This window comes from Dendrobates tinctorius, unplaced genomic scaffold (assembly GCF_039654945.1).
Source record: "Dendrobates tinctorius isolate UK_male_01 unplaced genomic scaffold, ASM3965494v1 ptg000102l, whole genome shotgun sequence".
Classification (NCBI taxonomy): domain Eukaryota; kingdom Metazoa; phylum Chordata; class Amphibia; order Anura; family Dendrobatidae; genus Dendrobates; species Dendrobates tinctorius.
The window spans coordinates 35,875,120-35,899,230 of record NW_027361770.1 but is presented as its reverse complement, the minus strand read 5'-3'; the positions used below and the strand labels follow the sequence as shown (position 1 = coordinate 35,899,230).

Here is a 24,111-nt window from a genome sequence, read left to right as displayed (position 1 = left end):
GCCACACAGCCCTCCATGTGCTTGCCAGAGATACCCTAACATGCATAAGGTACCAGGAGGAGATCCTCAGACCCACTGTGAGACCATATGCAGGTGCAGTGGGTCCTGGGTTCCTTCCCATACAGGACAATGATAGACCTCATGTGGCTTAAGTGTGTCAGCAGTTCCTTCATGATAAAGGCACTGAAGCTATGAACTAGCCTGCCAATTCCCCAGACCTGAATCCAATTGGGATATCATGTCTCATTCCACCCACCAGCGCCACACGTTGCACCACAGACTGTCCAGGAGCGGAGTTAAGCTTTTAACTAGGTCTGGGAGGAGAGCCCTCAGGAGAACATCCGATGCATCATCAGGAGCATGCCCAGAAGTTGTAGGGAAGTCATACAGACATGTGGAGGCCACACACACATACTACTGAGGAGCATTCCCACTGAAGTTGGATTAGACAATATTTTGATTTTCCACTTTGATTAGGAGTAGTATTCTAAATCTGGACCTACATGGGATATCCATTTGGATTTACATTAATCATTTTTATGTTTTATTGTTCTCAACACATTCCACTGTGTAATGAATAAAGATTTGGTATTTGAATATTTCATATCTAGGATGTGGTATGTTTGTGTTCCCTTTAGTTTTTGAGCCGTGTATATTTATTACTTTAGCATCGGGCACGAAGAGATTTGGCGCAATTTTAATCTTGTATAGCATTTTATGCACAAAGGCGGCAAGTGCAATGTTTTTATGCCGCTTGGTATTCTCTGGGAAAAGATAGCGCTATTGCAATCTGAGTTTTGAATTAAAAATTCCCTATCTTTCCCTAACCACACTACCTAGCAGCTTTTCTTTTTCTTCCTACTTTCTTCTGGATGACGCTTCAGTTGAAAATCTCAGTGGATGCCGAGATGCTTGCGTCAAAGGGCTGCGTCCACTGGATCAGCCTCTGCCGCCTGCCTGAAACTATGCGTTATCAGTGACCTTCGCTTCGGGGGCTGGGCTAGACCCTGCGGGATGCGCACAATGACTGCACTCTTGGCGGCTCAGATCAGAAGTGACAAGGCGCTGTGTCAAAGTACGGTACCTGGCATACAAAGACAAGTGACATCACATTAAATAATGCTCACGTTGTTACAGATTTTTTTAAATAATGTCTAACTCCATGCAATAATTGTGTGTTGCTGGGTATTGGACCTATCAATGTTACACTGACAAGAAGTCTACTAGACCTTGTATATAACAGGGCATAACAAGTCACAGTACAGTAGATGGCTGATCTCAAGGTCATTTCTTGGCAACTGGTTACCAGGGCAAAGATAATGGCTGCAGGGTGCTAATAGGGTTAACGAGGGGAGCACCCCTTCTCAACTAGCTCTAGATGCTACTAAATGACAGCAGCATCAAAAGGGTTAAGCGGTCGTATTGAACCCTTGTAGCAGGATGTCCGCTGTAATATACAGCTGGCTCTGCTAGAGAGCTGGCATCATCATCACAGCATGTGGAGGGCTTGCTGTGAACTCTTTGCCCGCTGTGCATGTAAGGTGGCAGTCGGAAAGTGGTTACATTTTTGGAGTGAGGTACAACATACCGTGTATATGGACACATTTCTATATAAAAAATGCAAATAAGAGTTGGATTTTAGAGTGGTAATAGCAGTTCTTAAATATATATTTTCTTTAACTATTAATGCCATAACCTAAACTATTTTCTAATATATGTGAACTATAAATTCACTATCCTCCCCTAACCAAACTACCTAGCTGCTTTAGTTGGCATTTTTCCCTACTTCCTTTTTGATGACGCTTGGTTTGAGAATCTTCGTGCATGCTGAGGTGCTTAACCGCTTAGTGACTGAGCCAATTTTGACTTTAATGACCAAGCTAAATTTTACAATTCTGACCACTGTCACTTTATGGGGTAATAACTCTGGAACGTTTCAACCGATCCCACAGATTCCAAGAATGTTTTTTCCGCTAATATTGTAATTCATGATAATGGTAAAATTTCTGCAATATGACTTGCGATTATTATTTGTGAGGGGAAAAAAAAACCCAGAAGTTTGGCAAAATTTTTGAAAATTTTGTAATTTTCAAACTTAATTTTTATGCCCTTAAATCAGTTATGTCACACAAAATAGTTCCCAAATAACATTCACCACATTTGAAGGGCGTTTGAGGGGCCTATTTGACAGAAAAAACTGCCCCCCCTCAAGGTGCTCAAAACCTCATTCATGAAGTTTATTAATCCTTCACTTGCTTCACAAAAACTGAAGCAATGTGAAAGGAAAAAACTAAAAATGTAAACATTTTTCACACAAAAAATATTTTAGACCCAAACTTTATTTTCACAAGGGTAAAAAGAGAAAATCAGCCACAAAATTTGTTGTGCAATTTCTCCAGAGCATGCCAATACCTCAGAAGTGGGGGAAAGCCACTGTTTTGGCGCACAGCAGGGCTCTAAAAGGAAGGAACGTAGTTTGACTTTTTGAACGCCAAAATTGTCTGGAATCGATAGCGTATGCTAAAGAGTAGAAACCCACAATTTCCCTATTGCTGCCGGGCAGCAGATCTCGGCGGGTGCACTGTGCATGCACCAGCCATTCTTTTCCAGGAAGATGACACGGAGGGTTAGGGGGATGGCGAGGTATTGGGAGGGGGTTGGCCAATCATGTGATTGGGGACCCTAAAACAGACCCTGATCATGTTCTCCAGGGTCTCAGCTATCCCAGGTAGCTGAGACCCCGGCGATTTTTCCAACGCTGGGTGGAACCATACCCTTAAAGCGTCAAAGGGCAATGCGGTCACTGCAGCAGCCTCTGTCGCCTGCCTGAAACGAAGGTCAGTAACTTTCTCTTAAGGGGCTGGGCTAGCCCTGCGCACGGAGTACAATACCGGCACTCTTAGGCTGGTTTCACATTTGCGCTTTTGTGCGCAGCGCATCGTGCGCACCCGTGCGCATGCGCACTGCGCACCTATGTTTAACATGACGTGCGCATAGTCTTGCGCACACTTGCGTTTTCGTGCGCATGCGTTTTTTTGTCTTTCGCGCCAGACGCAACATGTTGCATTTTTTGGTGCGCCCTGTCTCGGCAAAAAAAACGCATGCGCACGGAATGCGCAAAAACAACACATTGAAGTCTATGGGAACGCATGCGTGCGCATGGTCTTGCGCACGGTTGCGTTTTTTTGCGCATGCGTTTTTGAGATAAACAAGTCTAGAATGTTCTCTAGACAATGGAAAAAATGACACCTAAAAACGCATGTGCATAAAAAAACGCAAACGCATGCAAAAACGCATCAGCGTGCGCATGACGTTAAAAAAACGCGCGTTTGTTTTGCGTTTTTTATGCGCCAGATGACGGCAAAAAGACGCTAATGTGAAACTAGCCTTACAGCAGCTAAAATCAGCAGTAATGAGCCGACAGAACACAATACCAGTATGCGGTGTCTAAGTACCTGGTGTCCATACACCAGTGGCAACACTTGTGTGGGCAGTTCCTTTTATTGCCACATGACAAACCTTGGCTGGACATTGAGCGCCTGACACTTGAGAAACGGCAATTATTGTACTCATTAACTAAAGGAAAATGTAAAATAAAATATAAATATCCACATACCTGGTTGAACATTCCCTGCAGGGTTCACGTTCCTTACTGCTAGAGCTTAAAAAGAAAAAAGGTAGTCACCACCACAGTTATTGTGATAAGATATTTCTTAATAAAAGCACTTTTCATATTTAGACTAGATTATATTCTACATAATGCTATTAAAAGAGGTTATTTGGGATTTAAGCACTTATGGCCTTTCTTTAGGACAGGCAATACGTGCTTGATGGTGTTGGGGTCCGATCCGGGTTGATCAGAATAAAGGGGCTGCAGGGCTCATGACGCTAAGCTGCAGTACAAGGTAAAGCCATCAGGATAGGACAAGACATTAGGTCTATATAAACAATGAAGGGGATACAGAGCTTAATTCTGCTGGTCTACACAAACCCCACTGATCAGACATAGACTACCAATTAAAGGGAACCTGTCAGCAGGATTGTGCACAGTAACATACAGTTTCTGCAGACAGGTGCCAGCCTTGGCACCTGCTCTGCAGCATAATCGCATGTTTCATGTCCCAATAATACATGTTCTTGATGCTATTCAGCTACAAAAAAAAAATCTATTTGAAAATGGCGACCGCCGCGCCTGCGCAGTAGCAGTTATCGGTATATATAGCTGTGATGCGATAGCTGCTACTGCGCATGCGCTGGCGGCTCCCTTACTGGAGAAGAAAAAAAAATCCTCCTCCAAGATGGCACGGCCGGCGCATGCGCGGTACCAGCTATCAGATCACAGGTATCTACACCGATAGCTGCTACTGCGCAGGCGCCACTTTCAGTTTTTTATTTTAACCCCTTAGTGACGGAGCCAATTTGGTATTTAATGACCAAGCCAATTTTTACAATTCTGACCACTGTCACTTTATGAGGTTATAGCTCTAGAACGCTTCAACATATCCCATTGATCTCGGCGGGCGCACTGCGCACGTGCCTGCCAATTTCTCCCGGAAAAAGACGTCGGCGGCCCAGGGCAGTTCACGGACAGATGCAGAGACTTCAGAGGTATTGAGGGCGAGAAGGGGGGGATCCTATTTCTATCTCATCTGATGCGCGATCACATCAGAGGACAGAGAAATTAAATGGGAAATTGGAATTTTTTTTTTTTGCGGTCACCGTTATACCATTAATAACGGCGATCTCAACACCAGGGTCAGTAAATACCAACCCAAATCATGTTCTCTGGGGTCTCAGCTACTCCCAGTACATCAGACCCCAGAGAAATTCTGACCCTGGGGGGCTCTATACACTTATCTCAGCGCCTTTAAAAAGCAGCGCTGAGGCATAAGTACTCTAAGCCGCTGGCGTTAAAAGGCGTATAGGCGGTCGTTAAGATGTTATGTACAGGTATTCATTATCAAACTATAAGGGACTGCACAATTGATGAGGCAATATCTCCAGAGTGTGCCAATAATCCACATGTAGTCAGAAACAACTGTTTGGGCAAACATCAAAGCTCCAAACACAGGGGTGCTATGACTTTTGGAGCACAATTTTGTCAGGAAAACATTGTTAAACACCATGTAATATTTGCAGTGCCAGAAGAGCAGAATACCCCTACAAGTGACCCCATCTATGAGTGTAGTGACCTTTTAGGACCCACAGCTGCTTAAAGTTCATAATCTTGGGACTACAAAAATTGTATTTTCAGCTATAAATTATTTTTCTCTACAAGTAATAGGGAAAGCGAAGTCCCCAATTTCCAAAGAAACTGCATCTGAAAGAGGCAATACCAAACATGTATTTGGAAACTAATGCTTATAAACACAAGGGCATCAGAAGGGAAGAATCACTACTTGGCTTTGGGAGTGCAACTATGGCAGTAATAGTTTGTGGATGCCACTTGCAGTGTGCCCGAGGTACTAGAGCAGCGGAGAATATAAAAAAAAAAAAAAAAAAAAAAAAAAAAAGGGACCCCATTTCAGAAACTAGACCAGCATGCCATCACTTCTGTAGCGGACAGGGAATGGACAATGTCCGAGAGTGGACCCTCTGGGTCACGGATCTGGAGCCCCTGGGTCGAGCGCCAGGTGATGACCGACCCCTATACAGGGATCGTTAGGGGCAAAACCGCAGAGGACAGAACCGCGACAGCCGGTACCAAGAGGGACTGCTCGGGGACACGGAGCAACAGCGAGACCAAGAACACTGGAAAGTGGTGTAGAGAACCCGAGCAGGGTTGTAGGATGAGGAGACGGCAGGCAGCCGCTACTAGTAGGGACACAGGAGGAGGCACTGGAGCAGAGGGAGTGCACACTAGGAGGACACAGATGGAAGTACAGGGACGGTTACATAAGAGACCTAGGGAGCGGGAAGAGGGAGAGACAAGGAGAAGGGGAGACAGAAGGGAGGCCAGCAGGAAGACGGGAAGAGGACCTAAACTAGATCCCTGTAAAGACAGAGAGGGCCAGAACAGAGCGTAAGGTAACACACTATCCTCAGGCGTCCTCTCTACAGAGAGAACGCCTGAAATATCATAGGACCCGGAAGTGGGCGGTACGCACCGCCCTCAGCCGACAGAAGAGAGCGCGCGCCCGCGACCTAAGGAGGGGGCGCAGGGACGTCAGAGGACAGAGCTGGGTGAGAGATCGCGCTGCGGCGAGGGTACCGGTGGGAGGTGGTAACAGCTGGCGCCGCCAGAGCGGAGGCGAGGCCGGGCACGGCCGAGAGCGTTACAACTTCAATCTGGGAGAGTGCCCCTAAAGGAATTATCTTCTTGTATATCGATCCCCTGTTGAACCCCTACCATTAGAGGGATAGAAATTAGATGATCAATAATAAGTATCTTATAGACATCATCCATACGTCTGCTATTGGGCTATAAGCTTTACTCATAAGTATATTCCTGTACACATGCATGTCCCCTATGGGCAATCTAGCATAATATTTTGTCATACTGTTACCCCTGAGCAGATTATTTTATTGCTTGTTTAATTATATGGTGATAATCCTGCACTAGGCTAGGTATATAGGTCTCCGAACCTGATTTTCATTACATCTTAATTTCTTCTTTACGTCATTTGGATATGTGCAATGGATTAATGTGAGCTATGTGGATAACTTATCAAAGTGTATTGAATGCCTATAATTTATGCGGTCGTTTACTGAATATCAGAGAGGGTTATTTGAAAGGCATAAATTATTGCCATGGGCTTGTGTAACATACCCCTATTTTAGTTCTTTGAGAGATTATGCAGAAATATATCTTGATCTGGTTACAAGAACTCACAATACTATTTGTTTACAGAGGTATATGTGAACCATCTACTAAGGTGATTATGCCTGACTCCATTTAGGTCTTGGACACGACTATATTTACATACATATTGATATTCCAGTTAGGGTTCTTTTCGGGCAACCTATACCCCTTTGTTAGCTCTGATGGAGCCAACCTCTTGCAGAGTTTGATATGGTCACTAAGTGCAAGCAAGGAAGCCACGTTGTTTCTATGGGTGCACACCTCTGCGGCAAGTAAGGGTGTGTGCACACACTACGGAATCTGCTGGAAAACGAAAACTGCAGTGCAGATTTTTCCGCATGGTTTTGCTGCGGTTTTCAATCCGCAGAAAGAAATGACATGTCAATTCTTTCTGAGGATTCCACTGCGGTTTGCCATCTGCTCCATTGTAAAGATGATAAACCGCAGGGTAATCCGCAGCAACGCGCCCGAGGGGAGACCCGGTGACTCCATCCATGGCTGCCAAATTTTGTAAAACTTTCTCAATGCTTTTCTTTTTAAATAAGCCCCCCTTTCCAATCTAATGACATTATTTAGTTTATTTTTAAGCTCTGACAATGTTGGTGGCATAGGATCCAACCAATGATATGCCAGTATCTTTCTTGCCTGATACAGGATGCGTGCTACTCCCAGGGCCACTGCAGAGTCCAGGTCAACCCCCTCCTCCCACAAATTCAACAAACATAGACGAGGTGACGGTCGTATTGTGATATGGTATACTTGGGCTATGAGTCCCAGGGTCTGCCTCCAGAAATCCCCAATACGCCCACACTCCCACATAACATGCATCAAGTGGGCATCATTCTGCCCACACCTAACACATTGTGTATGGGGCCTAAGTCCCATTTTAAATAATAAGCTGGGTGTTTTATATACCCTGTGAATGAGATATATTTGCGAAAGCCTTTGGCATTCAGAAACCGCCAGTTTAGGGATCTGTGCTAGAATGTCGGACTATTGTTCCTCCGTCAGGGGGCCAACGTCCCGTTCCCACTTATTCTTAGCAGCAGTCAGTGGGTATGTCTCCAGATGGGCAGGCAATAATCTTTTGTATAATTCAGAGATAAGACCTTTAGAGGACTCAGATGTAAGTAGCATATGTAGTGTTTGATTATGTGTCACTATCACTGGATTTATCCCTCTGTTTTTCTAATGCATATCTCAGCTGTAAGTACTGATAAAAGAAGACGTGCGGGAGGTGAAATTCTGTTCTCAATTGTTCAAAACTCTTAAGAGTATTATTTTGCAATACTTGTGACACCAGATGTATCCCTTTATCTTCCCATCTTCCGAACCCCACTAATTTTTTAATCTCTTGCAAATCCGGATTCTGCCACAATGGCGAGAACTCCGTGGGCCCATTTATCTTCAAAAGAGACTTATCCCTGTCCCACACCCTAAAAATCATAGCCAACGTGAGGTATCGTGCCCCATTTATCTGCCGTCGTCCCACATCCAACCGGCAACCTGGATATTTCCATACCGATCCTTCTCTCACAATATCACCATCACTATCGTACGCTCCGTCTCTACCCCAACCCCACACTTATTCATTCTTCACACAACCACCTCCAAGATTTCTCCTGAATATCCTCCATCCTCTGGAATTCCACGCCTCAACACGTCCAAATTATCTACCACCATCTGATCCTTCAGACGGAACCTGAAAACCCATCTCTTCAGGAAAGCTTACAGCCTGAAATAACCATTCTGCCGTCTCACCACCGCCCAGAGCTGTCGCCTCACCACCGCCGAGCTTCTGTCTCTTCCCCATTATCCCGTAGAATGTAAGTCTGCAAGGACAGTGTCCTCTCCCCTTTGTACCAGTCCGTCATTGTAAATTTGTTTACTGTAAATGATATCCATTACTTTGCATGTAACCCCCTTCTCATGTACAGCACCATGGAATTAATGGCGCTATATAAATAAATATGTGACCCTATGCAATTCAAAAACCCTCCTTTTTAACAATGAATAATAAAGTGTGTGTATATAGTAGGTGGGTGCTTAGTGGTTTAATAAAAAAAGTGCCCTGTAAGTTATTACGCCAATTCTGTGATCATTCACTATGGTTAGGGCACATGGCAAGGTTCAAAAGAGAAGTATCATTTACCATATGGGATGAAGGGTTTACTTATTGTGGTTGGCTTCTGCACAGCTCCTAAGAAAAAGCAGAAATAAGCAAAAATGTACCTCATTTTACAAGTTACAATCAGAGAATAGTATAAACAACTATTTTGACGTCACTGTTAAGTTTCCAGAAATTAATGATCTTACAAAGTGAAAATTGCAAATATGCCATTTTTGTGGCTAATACATAAAGTCTAGCTTATTAAACTGGTTTTCCAGGCTTCACAATTGATGACCTATCTTAATATGAGTGTTTGGGGGGTCCAAATACAATCATCGACCACCTGAAAACTGCTTCGGCAGCGGACAGAACCAAGTGATGTACAGACGCAACACATCAGCACCATCACACCAAGCAGTGAACAGAGCGGTTGTGTTCCGTCCCTATATTGCTTAGGTTTAGACACTGCCTGCCAGAGCAGTTTTCAGCAGATTAGTGGGTGTGAGGGGTGTCAAATCCCCACTGATATCATACTAATGACCTAACCAGCAGATAAGTCATCAATTAGGTCCTGGACAACCAAAGGCTTCTTCCCTCTGCTGGAATGCCATACATGTTGATGTCAAACTGTAAGGTTCTGAGGGGAGCCATTTGGCTTTGGGAGCATGGATGTTATTGGATTGTTTTTTTGGAGCCATGTTGTTTCCCACCATCTTGCAGTTGCTAGCAACATTGAAAACCTATATTTTTTGGATGATATATCTGAGTAGAGGCTTGTTTTCTTACAGGAGGTAAAGTTTTTAGCAACACTACTTGAGGGCACATACCTTTATTTAAATGGGTTTTTATTTAAATCATTAAGAGACAAAATTTATGTTTTTGCAATGTTTTACGCAGGTCACCATGCAATAAAACAGACAAGCAACTTGATTCTTTGGGTCAGTATGAACACAGTGTTATCAGATTTACAGGTTTTTATTGTTTTGCTACTTTTACACACTAACAACAGTTTTCAAAACCAATGTTTGTGTCACCCTAGTCTGCTAGTTATAATGTACTTTTCGCCAACAAAGCCATGTAGGGCTTTTTTTTTGCAGGATAAGAAATATTCTGCGATAGATAGGATAAAAAAAATTAATGAATAAAAATTCTCAGCGCTGACATCTCATCTTCCAAGCTCTTGATGCAGAGATCGCCATCTGAGCATGTGCTGCCCCCCGGTGGCCATTTTCCCGGAGTCCACCGCACAGGAAACCACGGAACTGCGCGTGGGCTCTGTCTGGCCTTTCACAAAATGTCGGCAGAGCCCCCCGCAGCATCGAAGACCCCAGCAGCAGTGTCGGAGACACCCAAACCACCGCCGGGCACCCGGAGAAACAGACACCCCTCCTCGCGGCCGGCAGCATCACCCCACTCTTGCCACCTCCAGCAGCGACCCTGGAACCCCGCTTCACCGCAGCCTCCACCCCCGGTAAGCAATAAGGCGCATGGATTATAGGAAGGAAGCACTACCATTTTATTTAAAAAAAAAAAAAATTTCCTTTTTTTCTCCTCAAAATTTGGGGTGCGACTTATAATCCGGTAAAATACGGTAAATTAGAAATTCACTACATCATATAGTCGTTTTTTTTTCCTACTTCCTTTTTGATGACGCTTCACTTGAAAATCTGAGTGCAGACTCACACGAAGTGTCATCAGGGAAGCCAAGGCTGTGGTCACTACAGCAGCCTTTGCCGCCTCCTTGAAACGAAGAGTCATCAGTGATCAGCGCTTAAGGTCTGGGCTAGTCCCTGCAGGATGTGCACTGAGTACAGTGACGGCGACCTCTCTTGCCGGCTCAGATCAGCAGTAAGGAGCAGACAATAGAGTGCACTGCCAGTGTACGGTGTTAAAATACCTGGTGAGCAGATACCAACGACATCACTTGTGGGGGAAGTTCCTTTTTTATAGCACATCAGGTTCTCTTTATTGCCACATTACAAATATGACAGATTTTGGCTGGTTCCTGCCACTTTAGAAATGGCAATTATAATACAAAATTTGAAGTGTACAAGTTGATCAGCAAGATTGAAGATGCTGAATTTACAGAAGCATTCACTATCTAAAGGAAAATGTAAACTATCCACATACCTGGTTGAACATTCCCTGCAGGGTTCACGTTCCTTACTGCTTGTGCTTAAAAGAAATAAAAAAAAAAAAAAAAAATTAGTCAATGGTTTTGCGCTTTCATTTTCGCTCCCCTTCTTCCCAGAGCCATAATTTTTTTATTTTTCCATCAATATGGTCATGTGAGGGCTTATTTTTTTGCGGAACGAGTTGTACTTTTGAATTACATCATTGGTTTTAACATGTTGTGTACTCGAAAACAGGAAAAAAATTCCAAGTGTGGTGAAATTGCAAAAAAAAAGTGCAATCCCACACTTGTTTTCTGTTTGGCTTTTTTGCCAAGTTCACCAAATGCTAAATCTACCATTATGATTCTCCAGGTCATTAGAAGTTCATAGACACCAAACATGTCTAGGTTTTTTTTTTTTTATCTTGGGCTAAGTGCACACGTACTTTTTTGCCCTGCGGATTTTTCAGTGCAGAATTGAAGAAATCCGCAGGTCAAATGACCTGCATTTTTCCTGCGGATTTCTTCCTGTTTTTTTTGCGGTTTTTGTGCAGTTTTCCCCTGTGGATTTCCCCCTGCGGATTTGGAGAATGGAACAGGTGGAAAACCATACAACAGAAGTGACATGCTGCATATTTTGAACCACAAGAAAACCGTGCGAAAAAATCTGCAGCGTCTGCACAGCATTTTTTTTTTTCTATTGATTAACATGCTACTGTACATCACAATGCGGATATGCAGCGTTTCTGCGCTGTAAAATCCACTGTGGATCCGCTGGAAATCTGCATTGTGTGCACATGGCCTAAAATGGCCTAAGTGGTGAAAAAAAATTCCAAAGTTTGCTTTAAAAAAAAAATAAAAAATTGTGCTATTTTCCAATACCCGTAGCGCCTTTATTTTTAATGATCTGGGGTTGGGTGAGGGCTTATTTTTTGCGGGCCGAGCTGACGTTTTTAAGGATACCTTTTACGTGTAGATACGATCTTTTGATAGCAAGTTATTGCATTTTAATGCAATGTCGCGGCAACCAAAAAATGTAATTCTGGCGTTTATTTTTTTTTTCCCGCTACGCCGTTTAGCGATCAGGTTAATCTTTTTTTTATTGATAGATCGGGCAATTCTGAACGTGACGATACTAATATGTGTAATTTTTTTTTTTTTTTATTGTTTTATTTTGAATGGGGTTTGAAAGGGAGGGTGATTTAAATTTATATTTTTCATATTTAAATTTTTTTTTAAAATTTTGGCATGCTTCAATAGCCTCCATGGGAGGCTAGAAGCATCCACTACTCAATCGGTTCTGCTACATATAGACGATGAGCAGATCGCCTATATGTAGCAGAATTACAGCATTGGTATTAGCGCCGACCACCGGGTGGCGCTAATAGCAATGCCTCCTAAAACCATAGAGGTCTCGAGGATGGCTGACTCCCGATCACGTGACGGGGGTCGGCGATGCGTGCATTTCCGGCCCGGCGGCCGGAAGCACTGATTAGATCCCGCTGTCAGCATTTGACAGCGGGATATAACTAGTTAATAGGCGTGGGTGGATCGCAATTCAACCTGTGCCTATTGCGGGCACATGTCAGTTGTTGAAAACAGCTGACATGTCCCGGCTTTGATGCAGGCTCACCGCTGGAGCCCTCAACAAAGCGGGGGGATATTGCCAGCTGACGTACTATTCCGTCCAACAGCAGTAAAAGGTTAAAATACCTGGTGAGCAGAGACCAGTGACATCACTTGTGGGAGCAGTTCCTTTTATATAGCACATCAGGTTCCCTTTATTGCCACATTACAAATATGACAGATTTTGGCTGGTTCCTGCCACTTTAGAAATGGCAATTGTAATACAAAATTTGAAGTGTACAACTTCATTCATTATCTAAAGGAAAATGTAAACTATCCACATACCCGGTTGAACATTCCCTGCAGGGTTCACGTTCCTTACTGCTTGTGCTTAAAAAAAATAAATAAATAGTCACCAGCACAGATATTGTGATAACGAGAAATTTCTTAATGAAAGCACTTTTCCTACATTTAGTGTACATTACATTCTAAAGAAGGCTACTAAAAGAGGCTATTTGGGATTTAAGGACTTCTGGGTCTTTAGGATAGGAAATCAGTGCCTGATGGGTTTGGGGTCTGATCCCCGCTAATCAGAATAAAGAGGTTGCAGGGCTCATGGCACTAAGCTGCATTACAAGGTACAGCCATCAGGATAGACCAGATGCTAAGTCTATATAAATAATGAAGGGGATGCAGAGATCAATTATGCCGGTCTACACAAACCCCCTTGATCAGACACAGACTAAAGCTCCAGAAAACCTTATAAACATAAGAGCACGTCATATTAGAGTTGCTGTTGCACATTATGTGAAAAACAAGCAATATCAATAGGCAATGCCGTCAGGGTTCCACTCTTTCAGGGTTTAAAGGGAATCGGTCACCCCTTTTTTGAGATATCATATAAATTCAATTGTGTGTCACAAGGTTTCTCTTAGTACTTTTGCTTCCCCCTGACCCCGCATCTTTCATGCATAAATACCTTTTTTAATTTGTTTCAGATATATGTAAACTGCAGCGGTACGGTCCAATGGGCGGAGCTTATTCGCCTGCTCCCCCTCCTTGTCTTGCTCTACGCATTTTTTCTTTTTTCTTCCTGTGTTCACATTGTTTCAGCGCTTGCACATTGCAAAGGCCTCCGGCGCTTGCGCAGTATGCTTTGCCAAACTGTGAGAAAAGCATATAATTGTTACTGCGCATGCGCTGGTATTTTTCCCTGCGTCTATGACCCGGAAGTCTTCATATGCATATGAAGACTTCCGGGTCAGACGCAGGGAAAAATACCAGCTCATGCACAGTAACGATTATATGCTTTGCCCACAGTTTGGCAAAGCATACTGCGCAAGCGCCCGAGGCCTTTGCAATGTGCAAGCGCTGAAAAAAATAGGTGAACTCAGGAATTAAAAAGAAATGCGTAGAGCAAGACAGGGAAGGCGGGAGCAGGTGAATAAACCCTGCCCATAAGACCGCACGGCGGCAATTTACATACATCTGAACCGATATAAAAGTATTTATGCATGAAAAGTGCGGGGTCAGGGGGAAGCAAAAGTATTAAGAGAAACCTTATGTGACACAATTGAATGATATTATGATATCTCAAAAAAAGGGGTGACAGATTCCCTTTAATTGCACCTGACAACGATTCTACTAGTCCTGTTTGGTAAAACTGACCAAAAAAAAAAAAACACCTGAAAGAAGATTAAGTGACCTGTTATAAGTAATGGAATAGTCAGATTCCTTTAGGAATGGCTGAGAAAAAAAAAAAAAAAAAAAAAAAAACAGTACAGAACAAAAGTTTGGACACACCTTCTCATTCAAAGAGTTTTCTTTATTTTCATGACTATACAAATTGTAGATTCACTCTGAGGGATCAAAATTATGAATTAACACATGTGGAATTATATAATTAACAAAAAAGTGTGAAACAACTGAAAATATGTCTTATATTCTAGGTTCTTCAAAGTAGCCACCTTTTGCTTTGATTAATCCTTTGCACACTCTTAGCATTCTCTTGATGAGCTTCAAGACATAGTCACCGGAAATGGTCTTCCAACAGTCTTGAAGGAGTTCCCAGAGATGCTTAGCACTTGTTGGCCCTTTTGCCTTCACTCTGTGGTCCAGCTCACCCCAAACCGTCTCGATTGGGTTCAGGTCTGGTGACTGTGGAGGCCAGGTCATCTGGCGTAGCACCCCATCACTCTCCATTTGGTCAAATAGCCCTTAAACAGCCTGGAGGTATGTTTGGCGTCATTGTCCTGTTGAAAAATAAATGATGGCCCAACTAAACGCAAACCGGATGGAATAGCATACCGCTGCAAGATACTGTGGTAGCCATGCTGGTTCAGTATGACTTCAATTTTGAATAAATCCCCAACAATGTCACCAGCAAAGCACCCCCACACCATCACACCTCCCCATCCATGCTTCACGGTAGGAACCAGGCATGTAGACTCCATCCGTTCACCTTTTCTGCGTCGCACAAAGACACGGTGTTTGGAACCAAAGATCTTAAATTTGGACTCATCAGACCAAAGCACAGATTTCCACTGGTCTAATGTCCATCCCTTGTGTTCTTTAGCCCAAACAAGTCTCTTCTGCTTGTGGCCTGTCCTTAGCAGTGGTTTCCTAGCAGCTATTTTACCATGAAGGCCTGCTGCACAAAGTCTCCTCTTAATAGTTGTTGTAGAGATGTGTCTGCTGCTAGAACTCTGTGTGGCATTGACCTGGTCTCTAATCTGAGCTGCTGTTAACCTGCGATTTCTGAGGCTGGTGACTCGGATGAACATATCCTCCGCAGCAGAGGTGACTCTTAGTCTTCCTTTCCTGGGGCAATCCTCATGTGAGACAGTTTCTTTGTAGCGCTTGATGGTTTTTGCCACTGCACTTGGGGACACTTTCAAAGTTTTCCCAATTTTTCGGACTGACTGAACTTCATCTCTTAAAGTAATGATGGCCACTCGTTTTTCTTTACTTCGAATTTGCATTATGGCAAGAAAAAAGCAGCTATCAGTCTATTCAGTCTGACTATCAGCTGTGTATCCACCAGACTTCTGCACAACACAACTGATGGTCCCAACCCCATTCATAAGGCAAGAAATCCCACTTATTAAACCTGACAGGGCACACCTGTGAAGTGAAAACCATTTCCGGTGACTACGTCTTGAAGCTCATCAAGAGAATGCCAAGAGTGTGCAAAGCAGTAATCAAAGCAAAAGGTGGCTACCTTGAAGAACCTAGAATATAAGACACACAGTATTTTCAGTTGTTTCACACTTTTTTGTTAAATTATATAATTCCACATGTGTTAAAGGGGTTGTCCGGGCTTTTCACAATCTCAGTGCATATCTGGGCTGCCGAATGATGACAATAAGTAATTTACCCTCCTCACTAGAGTTTCACTTTCCATAGATCAGTGTGTGTCTGGGGGGAGGAGCAGCTGGGTGGTTCTGCTCTCTGCACTGAGGCTGCTAGAGGGGGAGGATTTGTTACTGTGTGAGGAGGGCTTGTTCATGTGGATGAGGAGGGCCTGTTGCTATGGAGGGTGGAGTTGTTGCTATAGATGGCAGGTTTTTAGTAGAGTAGGAGGAAACGACCAGTTCTCATTTCAATGCCAGAACACACCCCCCTTTGGACGTTCTGCTCAGAAGCAAGAGACTGATATCTAGAAAACCCTGCAAACTGGTGACAGAAGGTAAATTACTTATTGTCATCATTTGGCAGCCCAGATATGCACTGAGATTATGTGAAAAGCCCGAACAACCCCTTTAATTCATAGTTTTGATGCCTTCAGAGTGAATCTACAATTTTCATAGTCATGAAAATAAAGAAAACTCTTTGAATGAGGTGGTGTGTCCAAACGTTTGGTCTGTACTGTATATATAGCGCAAGTCATGGCACCCATAAAAATATGGGCTAGATGAATGATAACCATCAGATGTATCTGAATAGAAGCGAGGGCACCACCAAATCAATCATGATCAACCTAGAACCTAGCATATACTAAAAATACCAAAAGGATGAGAAAAACAAGCATGCAAATGCAGAGGGATCACCTATAAAATGTCCACTTTTTACTGTTGACTTGAAAAGACAAAAAATCCACAAAAAGACAATTATAAAAACATGTAAAGCCAATAGACTATATACACAAATTAGGCATGTCCACAATAAGGCCTCATACCCCTAAACAGAGAAAGAAACTTGGTACTGACATTATGTGATGACCAAATAAACATCAATTCCATAGTTTTCAAACCAATAAAATGTAATTGAAATAGAGTTTTTTTTTTTATTGGAATGTTTGCACTAATTAAAGGTATCCTGCAAACGTATTGTTTAGGCGGATGAGGATAGACAGTTGCCTTATTATGGAAAAGCCTAATTTGAGTATGCAGCTTATTGGCTTTTAAATTGTTTTTATAATTGTATCTTTTTATATGTCAACAACAAAACTAAACATTTTACAGGTGATCCCTATGCATTTACAAACTTTTTCTTCTGCTTTCTATCAGATGGAACTTACAGATGAATATGCTTGTGACATTTGCCAAGTATGGCCGGGGTTACACTTGCAACTGCAATGCGAGTTTCTCGCATCTAAACCCGGCACTCGAGACCAGAGTGTGCGGCTACATGTATTTCTATGCAGCTGAGCGCACCGGTCTCGAGTGCCGGCGGCAGTGCTGGGTATTTATGCGAGAGACTGGCACGAGTTTCTCGCATTGCACTTGCAAGTGTGACCCCGGCCTATTAGCCAAACACTGGCATATTTTGCTGGTGGACAAAGATTAAAAAATGATAGGCCTTCTGACTGACAAGATACCGTAGGGGTCACAATCTAAAGAACATCTTGGTGTTTACCAAACCAAGTTCTTGGGTCACATAAATGGGGGCAGTTGCAAGGCAAGTAAATTTATGCCAACTCTAAGAGAGCTTCAAAATCCTATTGTTTTAAGGAATTATTCCTTTAAATGCTTTATTAATTGTACCACCTCTGGTGTAACTGAAATAGCAATGTGTCCATAAGAAATAGCAAACTATAAGGGACTGCACAACTGGTAAGGCAATTTCTCCAGTGTGCCAATAATCCACATGTAGCCAGAAACTACTGTTTGGGTAAACATCAAAGCACTATGACTTTGGACCACAATTTTGTCTGGAAAACATTGTGAACAACATCTAACATTGCAGTGCCCCCAAGCAGAAAGAGCAGAAAACCCCCACAAGTGACTCCATCTAAGAGTGTAGTGACCTTTTTTGACCAACAGCTGCTTCACGAAGGTTCATAATATGGGGAATTGAAAGATTGAAATAACCAACATGTCTTTGGAAAGTACTGTCGGTAGACACAGGGGGGGGGGGTTACAGAAGGGAAGAATCACTACTTGGCTTTGGGAGTGCAACTATGGCAGTAGTAGGTTTGTTGGCGCCACTTGCAGGGCGCCCGAGATAATACAATAGCAAAAAAAAAAAAAAGTGACCTCATTTCAGAGGCTACTGTAAACGCCTTTAGGAATTCATGTAGGGGTCTACTGGCATTTTTACCCCACATTTGTTTTGTCGATTTCTTTACCAATGGGTTGACTGAAGATTAAAAATTATACAACATATTACAATAGTAAGAAGATGAAGTTCAAAATGTTTAATTTTTACCATAGATAAGAATAAAAGCACCCTGTAAGTTATTACGCCATTTCTCTGGTCAAACACTACTGTTAGGGCACATGGCAAGGCTCTAAAGAGAAGTACTATTTACCGTGTGGGACGAAGGGTTTACTTATTGTGGGTGTCGTTTTCACAGCTCCTAAGAAAAAGCAAAAATACTCAAAAATTGCCCTCATTTTGCAAATTACTATCAGAGAATCTGCAGGTATAACTATTTTGACCCCACTGGCATTTTCCAGAAATTAGTATATAGTGGATATTACCAAGTGAATATTGCAAATAAGCCATTTCAGTGACTAATACATAGTGCCCAGCTGGATATACTGGTTTTCCAGACTTCCAAATTGAACACATCTTAATTTGAAGATTGTTGGGGGTTTTATACCACCCATCGAGCATCTGAAAACTGCTCCGGCAGCAGCCAGAACTGGAGTAAAGTAAGAATACATTAGCACTATGCATTTAGTGAACTTTGCTTAAAAAATTAAATAAAAATTGTGGAATTGCACTTTAGTTTTTTTTGCAATTTCACTGCACTGTGAATTTCTTTCCTGTTTTCCAAAAACGATATGTAAAAACCAACAGTGGCATTCAAAAGTACAACTCCTCCCGCAAAAAACAAGCCCTCACACAGCTATATTGGGCAAAAAAGTAAAAAATATATAAATAAAAAAGTTATAACTCTGGGAAGAGGGCGAGCAAAAAAATAAAAATGCAGAAAATGAAAATACCAACGTCATGAAGGGGTTAAATTTGTAGGCTTTTAGCACAGGAGAGGCAAATTTGCTAGGTTCTCATCAAAGAAAAGCATGCCTTTTGGCGGCTGATGGGCTATCATGATTTGGCCGTTTTATGTTTTCTATATAACAGTAGCGCAGTTCAAATTTCATATATTCAATGTTTGTGCCTTAGCCCTTAGAGAGTTCTGCTGTATTTTTGATGTGTATATCTATATATTTGTGTATGATATATAGATATATATATATATATATATATATATATTTTTTTTTTTTTTTTGTGACTGTTCACACCAGTCTCTCTCAGCTAACACAAAATGGGCAGGGGCTTGACACATTGGCTCATCCAATTGATGACAAGCTGATGCATTTTAAAGGCCAGAATCACACTTGCGAGAAACTCGCAGGAGTCTCGCATCTCAATGCCCGACACTGCCGCTGGCACTCGGGACCGGAGTGTGCGGCAGCATGTATTTCTATGCAGCTGAGTGCTGAGCTCCCAAATGCCGGCGGCTGTGCCGGGCATTGAGATGAGAGACTCGTGTGAGTTTCTTGCAAGTCTGACCCTGGCCTTAAAAGGGTTGTCTCATGAACAAAAGTTAATTTTAATCAACAGATGTTGGAATAATAAGTTCCACACTTGCAGGTGTTAAAAAAAAAAAAAAAAAAAAAAAAATGTTCCTGTGCCGAGATAATCTTATAAATGTGCCACTGCTGTGCACTGTGTAATGGCTGTGTCTGACCGTACAGGAACATGGTCTGATCATACCACAGCTCCTGGGAAGGGGAGGATGCAAATGTATATACAGACATTACAGCATGGGATGAGTTTTAGTGAGATGAAAAATTTTACTGCCTGTGTTTAAACAATGTGTTACCCTGAAAGAAAGAAAATCTTTTGCCATCCCATGCTGTCCTGTCTGTATACTCTTTTGCTTCCTTTATGACCCAGGAGCTGTGGTATGATCAGACCATGTTCCTGCACGGTCAGACACAGACATTACACATTTATAAGATTGCCTCAACACAGGAATTTTTTTTAAAGAAACATGTCCAATTGTGGAAGATATTATTCCAAGAGCTATTGTTCAAAATGAAACGTGGTTCATAGGAAAACCCCTTTAAAGCCACAAGCACACATTGAGTATTTCTTAGCCAAAACCAGAAGAGAAACAGTCAGAGCAAAAAGTATAAAAGAAACATGTGCATCACGTCTGTATTTTTTACCCATTCCTAGTTTTGGCTTACAAAGACAGAGGTAAAAAAAAGAAAAAAACAAAACACCAAATACTCAACGTGTGAACGTGGCCTAAGGCAGAAATCATACTCCAGCTAAAGACTGGTGGAAGATTTCAAGCATGCCTCACGCCACTCGTCAGACACTCCTGACTAATGAAGAGGTGTGTGACTCCACCATGCCCAGTCATCAAGGCTGGTGAGAAAAATCACCTGTTTTGATGAATCGAGGACAAGGTGGGAAAAGTGCCAGTCTAGAAGAGTTCGGGAGTAAAAAGCTCCCGGGGATCCCCACTTCCTTCTTGGAGTAATAATCCGATATGCATGGTCCCCAGCCTTCATCCCACAGTATATTTTCACAGTATATAATTGTATGTAACCCCTTCTTATGTACAGCACCATGGAACCAATGGTGCGTTATAAATAAATATTTTCTCTGACATGCCGAAACCTACAACATAAATGACTGCCATAACAGAGAATGTCTCCGAATCATGAAGCCCATGACTCGGACAGCACGAGTCAGTTAACGAGTTCCCTTTACTGCCACATGACAAATGTTGCCTGGATCCTGAATTCCTGCCACTTGAGTAAAGATAGTGCAGAATATGAACCACACCACTACATGAGAAAGTCTGAAGATGAAGAATTTTTAGAAACATTTTTAATTAAAGGACAATATGATACAAAAAAACAGTATACCTTGCTGGACATTCCCTGCTGGGTTCACATTCTTTATTTCTTGAAAAAGAAAGAAAAAAATAATTAGACACCAACACAAAAACCGAGATTGAAGAAAGAAACTTCTTAATGAAAGCACCTTTCCTACATCACATTCTATAGAAAGTTATTTGGCAGCTGCAGTGGAGCGGGGTCACTGCTTCAGGAGGCCGCCGGGCAGGATTAGAGCAATGCTGTGGGACCTGAGCTGGGAAGAGGTGATGTCCCGTCGGTGTGAAGCTGTGGGCCCAGGACCCTCATAAGGTATCGGTGGTGAGCGGAGTCCCCTTCCCATTAAATTTCCCTGTGGTGTGCTTTGAGAAAACGGACGCCAGAGGTGGCGCATGCATAAATTGAGATCGCGGGAGACTTTTTGGTATATAGGTTTTAATATATGTATAAGGAAAAGATGATCCACATCAAAAGGATCTAAAATTCAAATCTTAATTCCATCCCGATTAAAAATTAGGACATCCATGTCACACAATCATGTTCTAGAGGGAACATGTTTTTAACTACTTAGTGACCACCAATACATCTTTCTACTGACCTCACGTATCAGACAACAGCATCCCCCGATTGGTGAAAATGCAGCAGCTGCTGACTGTACACTATAGCCGACACCTAGCTATATTAGCCTTGATTGGCGTTTGTACCAACCATGGCTTTTAAACCTCTTGATGCTGCTGTCAGTAGTGTCAGCATCTAAATGGTTTACAGAGTGTGGGGGCTCCCCGTTTAACCCTATCAGCATCCAGAGATCATGATTGTGTGGTCATGATGTTTTTCATGGTAATTCACAGCCAAATAATGGCCTTGGAGTTTGCCGGCTATAGCGGCTTTTTCAGAAGTTAGCAACATTTAGGCTATGTGCCCATGTATGCAGAAAATTTCTGCTTCAAAACCGGACTCCTTCCCAGAAAACGCGCCGCAAAAATAATAAGCATGCTGCGTTCACCGCTAAGTGTTTTTTTGTGCGGAATTCATTTAAAATGAATGGGATGCTTCTTCTATGCGTTTTTGATGTGTTTTGACTGGGATAAACGCTTCAAAAACGCTTACGTGGGCACACAGCCTTAGGAGGAAAAAGTAAAATTTTTCCCTTCCTGTCATACCACTTTGTATTTATTCCGAAAAAGCACCTGAAGGGTTAATAAACTACCTGACAGCAGTTTTGAATATGTTGAGGGGTGGTGTTTTTAGAATGGTCTCACTTTTGGGAATTTAACATATACAGTACAGACCAAAAGTTTGGATACACCGTCTCATTCAAAGAGTTTTCTTTATTTTCATGACTATGAAAATTGTAGATTCACTCTGAAGGCATCAAAACTATGAATTAACACATGTGGAATTATAAAATTAACAAAAAAGTGTGAAACTGAAAATGTGTCTTATATTCTAGGTTCTTCAAAGTAGCCACCATTTACTTTGACTACTGCTTTGCACACTTTTGGCATTCTCTTGATGAGCTTCAAGAGGTAGTCACCGGAAATGGTGTTCCCATATGCTGCCCCATAGACTATGCCCCCATAGAATATGCCCCCATATGCTGCTCCATAGAATATGCACCCATAAGATGCTTCATATATTATGCCACCATATGCTTAAAAAAAAAAAATTCCATACTCACCTCTCCTGCTCAGGACCCGGAACCTGAGATATTCACCTGTCCTGGGTCCATCGCTGCTCATCACTGTCTGCTGCTTCCTGTGTCAGTGACTGTTCAGCCAGCAGAGGGCGGAGCGCGCACTAACCACGTCACCACGCCCTCTGATGCCTAAACGTCAGATACAGGATGCAGCAGAGAGCGGTGAGCAGCGATGGACCCCGGACAGGTGAATATCACTATACTTACCCCCTCCTGGTGCAGTCTCTGCAGCCCCGCTTCTCCACTGTCTCCCTTCCTGCCTTTAGTGGTCACGTGATACAGCTTATTACACTCATGAACATGCGCATATTCATGAGTTTAATGAGCGGTACCACGTGACCACTGAAGGCAGGAAGGGAGACAGTGGAGAAGCGGGGGGCTGCAGAGACTGCGCCGGGGGGTAGGTATGATCTCTGACACCCCCGCTCCCCCACCGACCCCCAGTTATATGACTTGATTATAAGCCAAGAGGGGGACTTTCAGCCCAAATAAACAGGCTGAAAATCTCGGCTTTTTAATATATATATATATATATATATATATATTTTTTTTATACACACACAACGACAAAGCAAAGTCCAGCAATAACGTGAGCAATCCAGGATGCTGTTAAAATTTTTTTTCTTTTTATTCATAAATCCATTAAAATGCAATGGTCCAAGCAGTTCAAAACAGCAATAACGCAGGAAAGTCGTGCAGATAGGACTAAGCGTTTCAGCGGTAGAACCCGCCTTCTTCACGGTCCAGAATCTAATCTGCTTTCCAAACATGGAACCTTATATACATCCCACTCCCATCAGGGTAATTATAAACATATGTGAGAGACTTAAAAATATGTGCTATAAAAGCAGATCAAACATATAAACTATCCACATATTGATCAGTATACAACATGCATAAAGATTATAAGGAAAGAATTCAACATAATGGAGAAAAGTACATTAGGAATGTCCAATAACCTGACCATAAGATTTAAGGCCCTGTGCACATTGAGAGGGGGAGATTTTCATAAAAAAGTGCTTGCAAGAGAAAGTAGGTGGATATTTGAGTTGGGGACTCGCATGCCACAGGGCTTTAATAACCGCCTGGATATCATTATGCACTATTGATATATTTGTATTATATAATGCTGGTTAATATTATTATTTTATGTTTTTGTACCACTGGGGCTATGTGCACACGGTGCCGATTCTGCTGTGGAGTTTTCCGCGTAGATTTTGCTAAATCTTTAGGTAAGATGATCTGCGTTTTGCCTGCAGATTTGTCGCAGATTTGGTGCGGATTTCCCCTGCAGTTTCCGCCTGCAGATTTCTATAATAGAGCAGGTGGAGAGCTGCAGCAGAGCCGCACAGGAGAAGCGATATGCTGCTTCTTTTATTCTGCGCAGAAAAATCTGCAGCATGTGCACAGCCTTTTTTGTTTTACATAGCCTTAAATGGTACTGTGCATCACGTGCTGTTCTGTTGCTTTTCTGCTGCGGTTCTGCAGGGCCAAATCTGCTGCGGAACTGCACGG

At 42.6% G+C, this 24,111-nt stretch overlaps 1 protein-coding gene across 13 annotated transcripts in view; it reads right to left on the bottom strand.

Moving 5' to 3' along the window:
- LOC141099769 (uncharacterized) overlaps positions 1-24,111 on the bottom strand; it is a 190,114-nt gene that overhangs the window by 122,961 nt on the left and 43,042 nt on the right. For 8 of the 13 annotated variants that reach the window (XM_073587808.1, XM_073587811.1, XM_073587812.1 and 5 more), the window contains exons 8-13: positions 20,928-20,966; positions 18,344-18,391; positions 12,937-12,981; positions 11,043-11,087; positions 8,955-9,002; positions 3,617-3,661 (exon numbers count right to left, since the gene is read on the bottom strand). In XM_073587808.1, coding sequence (XP_073443909.1) covers positions 3,617-3,661; positions 8,955-9,002; positions 11,043-11,087; positions 12,937-12,981; positions 18,344-18,391; positions 20,928-20,966 — 270 coding nt within the window. The remainder of the gene's footprint in view (positions 1-3,616; positions 3,662-8,954; positions 9,003-11,042; positions 11,088-12,936; positions 12,982-18,343; positions 18,392-20,927; positions 20,967-24,111) is intronic. The other 5 variants (XM_073587815.1, XM_073587814.1, XM_073587820.1 and 2 more) reach the window with 5 other exon arrangements.